The sequence below is a fragment of the Adelges cooleyi genome, unplaced genomic scaffold (genome assembly GCF_023614345.1).
Source record: "Adelges cooleyi isolate 19-005CV unplaced genomic scaffold, UGA_ACOO_1.1 ACOO_flye_CR_arks_rails_tigmint_CR_PRNA_30, whole genome shotgun sequence".
Taxonomy (NCBI): Eukaryota; Metazoa; Arthropoda; class Insecta; order Hemiptera; family Adelgidae; genus Adelges; species Adelges cooleyi.
This window is the reverse complement of record NW_026095971.1, coordinates 23,440,157-23,446,175: the sequence shown is the minus strand read 5'-3', so window position 1 is coordinate 23,446,175 and position 6,019 is coordinate 23,440,157. Positions and strand designations below refer to the sequence as shown.

General features: G+C 36.6%; 1 protein-coding gene across 1 annotated transcript; it reads left to right on the top strand.

Annotated features, from left to right (window-relative positions):
- Nucleotides 1-211: 211 nt before the first annotated feature.
- Nucleotides 212-6,019, top strand: LOC126839124 (zinc transporter ZIP1-like). The gene is made up of 2 exons (XM_050574188.1): nt 212-1,584; nt 5,039-6,019. The coding sequence occupies exons 1-2, from the start codon at nt 898-900 to the stop codon at nt 5,408-5,410; spliced, it is 1,059 nt and encodes a 352-aa protein (XP_050430145.1). The 5' UTR covers nt 212-897; the 3' UTR covers nt 5,411-6,019.

Sequence of the window (6,019 nt, the reverse complement as noted above, 5' to 3'; positions counted from 1 at the left end):
TAAATTAAGATTTTGCTAAAAAAATACCTACACTTTACTGATGATATTATTTCAACAAGTTTTAACTTGAAAGTTACATGTAAAAAGGAAAGGTCGTACATAAAAAAGAACATTATCGATTTTTGGTAACGCGGTCAAACAATAATGATAACGTATGATTGTTATCACAATCGACGGCCGATAAACGGTTTATTCAACTTAAAGGCCATTCGTACACGTTCCGTCGATTAAAATTCCGTCGACTCTCGGCCGGTGCCCGGTATACCCGCATTGTGTATATAATATATTGTGTGCGTTTAGTTTTTAGGCTTTTTGTCATTGGTTTTTTACTGTTTCAAGTCTAATGGTTTATAGTGTGTTCGACTAATCGCGTGCGTTTCTCAACGTTAATATGAGTAATAAAAACAATATCAATACCAAGTAGGATACGCGATCGTGACAAAACGTTACAAAGAAAACGTCGTTTGTGCGTGTGTGTATGTTCCGATCCAATGTCTCCGACGGACGGCATCGAAAGGCGAAAAAAATCCACGTCCAACGAGTCGACCGTCGACGACAGCGGTCCGACCGACACGGGCGATCAGATCAGACGCGGCATACGTAGCATGATGTATACTATACATATGTGTAGGTATTCCGCGGGCCTCGTACACGCGTCGTCATTAATGTAATATATATTGTATAATAATAGGTAAAACAAATTATTATCACAGCCGTAGCGAACGAAAATCTATCTACTCGCTGTCGCTATCTGCACGGGTTTTTTGTTTTTTCGTTTTCGAGTGTTCGTCGTCGTGTTTGTTCAACACTCGACACCGTACGGGCGACGCGCGGTAAAAGCGCGGCGACGGCGTCGCGAGCCCGGCAGAAGCGCCGGCGGCTTGGTTCGTTACTGACATGGCGTTAGACGCGACGACAGACATGACGGCCGGCGACGGGGCCCTGCGGTCCAAGTTCTTGGCCATGCTGTTTTTGGGCGCGTCCTCGCTGATCGCCGGCAGCGTGCCCGTGTGCGTGTTCGACCGGTTGGTGGGCCGCGGCCGGCCGCGCGTCAGCGGCGCCCTGGTCGATTCCGTGCTCCGGGTGGTGCTCAACTTTGGCGGTGGAGTGCTGCTGTGCACCACGTTCCTGCACCTGTTGCCCGAGGTCCGGGAGGGCGTCGAGCAGCTGGCCCGGCAGAACATACTCGACGCCGGCCAACACAGCACCGAAATGCTGGCCGAGCTCATCATGTGCGTGGGTTTCTTTTTCATATACTCCGTCGAAGAGCTGGTGCACGCGTTCGCCGACGGCCACCATCACGGCCACAGCCTGCACGGGTCGTTCGCCAGCGCCGGCATCGCCAACCCCGCCTACGAGAGGAACGGCGAGAGCCGCGCCAGCCCGGCGTCCACCGCCGGCAAGATGTCCAACTACAATTCGTTCGCGCCGGCCACCGGGCCGCCGCCGCCCAGGAAGCCCCGGACGCCGGCCTTGCAGACGGGCGGCGCGTCGTTCTTCAGAGGACTGCTGATCGTGGGCGCCCTGAGCATTCACGAGCTGTTCGAAGGGTTGGCCGTCGGCTTGGAGAAAAACGCCACCCAGGTCAGTGTAAATAGTATTAATTAATTAATACAATTGTATTAATATAATACTTGAGGAGCAATAATAAACATGTTGCATTTTTGCTATAATTGGCATCGAAGGGTTAAGCAATTTATATAAATGTTAGTCCAATTAATTAAAGATTTTTCGGCTTGTGGATCTTTGAAATATATTTGATAATACATAATTTGGCTGTGTTAACATTTTAAAATATTACACATATTAATTTTATAAAAAAAAAATTCCTTCACCCTTTAAAACGCTCAGCAGTGTCATGACGGTTTCTTCTGACATTTAAAAATGGTGTGCTTATTTTACAATAATTATGCAGACAACTATCGATTAATAAATACATGGTGTACAAAGTGTACAGTTCATCACTGCATTAGTTTTGAAACATAAATTATAATATACATGAGTAGGTATTAGGTATATTGGGTAATACCTGCAGACTTCAATTATAATGTAAACAATGATAACACGTTCAATAAATAAACACAGTTTTTAATTAGAGACAATAGAACAACCGATTTTTATACAATACACAATTTTTTGCATGATAAAACTGCATTCAGACAGATTTTTTCTGTATACCCTATAGTTTAATCCTTAATAAATGGTCGGGTCCTCGTTTTTTCGACGATTGCCTGAAAAAATATTGATTACTTAGAACGGCCCAAATTTAATTCTGTAAAGACAAGACGGGTTTTTTTTTTACTACTTAACTGGGTTAGGTTGAAAACGGACTTTTAACTATTTTGATGTAAAATAATTAAATTTTAATATTGTAAAATGTTCAGGCATGCAATTCTTATTTACAAAAAAAAAACAGAATTTCGGTTTCGAACTCAACTCGGAAATAGGCTAACAATTAATGTTGATATCTTTTTTACAAAATTAAAATTGGACCAGCCAAGGTCTTACAATTTTTTAAAAGCATTTGTTTACCACAAAAATGGCTTTTACTAGTATAAAATATTGTACAAAGCTCGAATCTTATGGAAATTAACCTGAAAACAAGTTGACATGGTAGAAATTAATTAAAACCAATTTTTTCTTAAATATTGCATTCAATCGCCATAAAGATACAATAATATTGTAATTTACCTTTTGGCACAAACAATGAGAGTTATCTGTTTTGAAAACGGTTCGTTTAACGGTTGGCTTTGTTTACACAAGTGTGAACTTAGTTTTTGTTTTTCTGCTCCAAATCTTACCATATATTTCTTTTTTTTGTGTATATAAAGTCTCAAAAGTCGATGACGAATTTACGAACACATGTAAAATAGTCCAAACACTTTTTGGTTTGATAATAATAATATATAAATCATGGCAATATCGATCATCTTTATAAATCTGCGATCCTGGCCATAAGTTGTTGAAATAGATCTTTAACCGTCTTTAAATGTAGTATCTTACTACACTAGTATATTTTTTGTACAGTGTCATTCCTATTGATAATTTAAAAAAAAAAAATTGTTTTATTGTAATATCCCAACTATAGTAATCAGTAGGGGTTGGTAGTCATAACTCGTATAACTGTATAATACTTGGATTTTCAACTCTATAGTCTCATTCACAAGTATACCTATTATTAATCATACATGTAATAAACATAAGTAAACGAGAAGGTTTCAGCCAAAAACCGCACACAAATGATTTCAACCCCAAAAAGGCCGGTAGGCAAAAACCACACACGCTTTATCGGTTGCCAGACAGGTACATTATGTAGCCAAATACCGCACACTTATATTGGGTAAAAATAGGTAGGTACGTCATTATAAAATGTGCGGTTTTTGGAGTCGACGGTAAACGAGAAACCATAAGATAACCATTTTTGTACATCATTTTGGTTTGAGTAAATTTAAGTCGCAGAGTAATAATATAAAGAGATGATCAGCTAACATGTACTAGCTTGTATGCAAGAGCGAAGTAGGACTAAAACCAGTATGACCACATAAAGGCAAAAAAAGTCTTTATTGTTGAACAAATAAAACAACTAGGCATTGTTGTTAATTAATACAAATAAATAGCTAAAATGTATATAACTTATGTACAAATTAATAATAATAAATTTAATATATTTTATCGAATTTAAAAACATTATTTTTTCAAAATACTGTTATCATTGATGGACTTTAGCAATTCTTTTTGCAACACGTTAAAACTACTATAGCCATCCGCTGATACTAAAAAACTGATCAAGCCTTTTCATTCAAGCATATCAATCGGCATTTTTTTTTTTTTGCATGTACTACTAGATTCTATTGCCTGCCCTCTTACGATCGAAATTTAATTGGATATTCGATTAGTCGACCATATTATACAAATTCAATCATTCATCAGTCACTAAAACACATCGTTCATAACAATTATTCATAAAAGTTATTCGAATGATTTTTAAACATATCATTTAAAAAGACTTTTTACTATTTACTACAATTTTTATTGCCTAAGCACGTATACAATACTTTTATAGTGGGAATAAAAACATTATCATTGTGTTTACATGGTTTACATGGCAAAACGGTTAAGCGCGTGACACGACTCGTTCGAATGTGACAAAACGTTTGCATAAGAACGTTATAAATATAAAAAAAAAAAAGTTTTATCATTTCAATGAAAAGTACAAAAGTCGATTTTATTAGGTCAATCCGATCCATTGATTTGTCTGTCGATTGCCGTCATCCGTTATACTTATTTACTATTATTATTATTATTATTATTATTATCAGTCTACATGTACTTTATATGGAACGTTTGAATATGTATATAATATATAGCTGCTATGAAATGTGTTATTTGCATTACCCAGATGAAACCACGTGAAGATTAGTCTCCCAAAAAATTATCTAGGCCGTTTATTTTTGGTGTATATACCAGAAGCAGAAGTAAATGATATTTTAACAAAAGAGAGATTTAAAACGATTATGAACCTGTTAGTGTATAATAAATAATAATATGTCTGTTATGAATGCATTCAACGATGGTCGTGTGCATTTGTTCGGTCCACGTGAAAAGATGAAATTTATAGATTTATATTATCTCGAGCACTTTACCGTTAAGCAACAAGCTGTATAGTAGATTATGCACATAAGAAATAATATTATTATGTCTTGAGTTTCAACAATTATTCTGCAATCAACATATAATTTTTTATTGATACAAAAATAATAAATCAATAAAGTTAAATAATTAAACGGTTAATATTCTTAAATGACTATTTATTATTTATACCTACCTCAAAAGTTATTTTAAAAAAGTAGAGATTACATTTTTAAGCATTATACAGTGAAATACACATTTCTTTTTTAAATTCAAAATCTGAGTTTACCATAATAAACAGATTCATATTGTACTACTTAGTTTTATTTAAAAAAAAAAAAAAAACTGTTTTTGGTTTTTGATTTATTTGCAAACAACTGTAAAGTATCGGTAGTATTTTCTTTTTTAGGTATGGTCGCTGGCCGTGGCCGTGGCCTGTCACAAGATCGTGATCGCGTTCTACGTGGGCCTGCAGATCATTTCGGACAACACGAAAGCGTGGTTGGCCCACGGAATGGTGTTCGTGTTCGCCGTCGCCTCGCCACTGGGCATAGGCGCCGGCGCCCTGATCTCCAACCTCGACAGCACCAACGAGATGGTGGTCATGTCCGTGCTGCTGCAGGGCCTGGCCACCGGCACCCTTACCTACGTGGTGTTCTTCGAGGTGCTCAAGCCGTCTCCGGGCCACCTGGGCGTCGGCCACAGGCTACTGAAACTGTTCTCGGTCGCCGTCGGTTTCGTCACAATGTTGGCCGTCATGCTCACCATGTCCGCCGAATAAAACCAATACTATGTACCTACTCACCTTTATGTATTACTATTGCAAACACATTTTGAACATGTCATAACACTTTTTTTTAAAACCGATTGCTTTTGAGTAGGATAATAACAATTATTGACTTTTATTTCGGCTGTTTTTCTTTATTGTCTGTAAAGAAAGTATGAACTTGATGAAAAATTGTAAAAAAAAAAATGATATTTCGACCAAAAAACAGCGACAGTAGATACACTGTGATATTATGATTGTCTTTAGGGCGTGCGTGATCGTCGAATCGTATTAATTTATGTGTGTTTAAGAATAATAACAATTTAATTTTTACCAAACCAGAATGTATATGTGTTTTTTTTTCTATATCGACCAACGATGATACGAGGGAGAGTATTTTGTTTATATTATTATTAATTATCAGTATTAATAAGAAATTCATACTGTAAGTATACATAATATAGCCGTTAAATTGGTATTCGACACATATTATCATCCTGAGTGTGTAAAACGTGAATAATTATTTATTCTTTATATATATTATGATTTTTGTCAATTGTCACCCATATATTATACATACTATGTTTTTATGATTTGTAATTGACGATATTTTATTATTAAAAA

Bases quoted from the DNA above. Each gene is read 5' to 3' on its own strand.
- LOC126839124 (XM_050574188.1), top strand. From the start codon at position 898: ATGGCGTTAGACGCGACGACAGACATGACGGCCGGCGACGGGGCCCTG. The intron at 1,585-5,038 runs GTCAGTGTAAAT...TTTCTTTTTTAG, and splicing joins TGGAGAAAAACGCCACCCAG to GTATGGTCGCTGGCCGTGGC.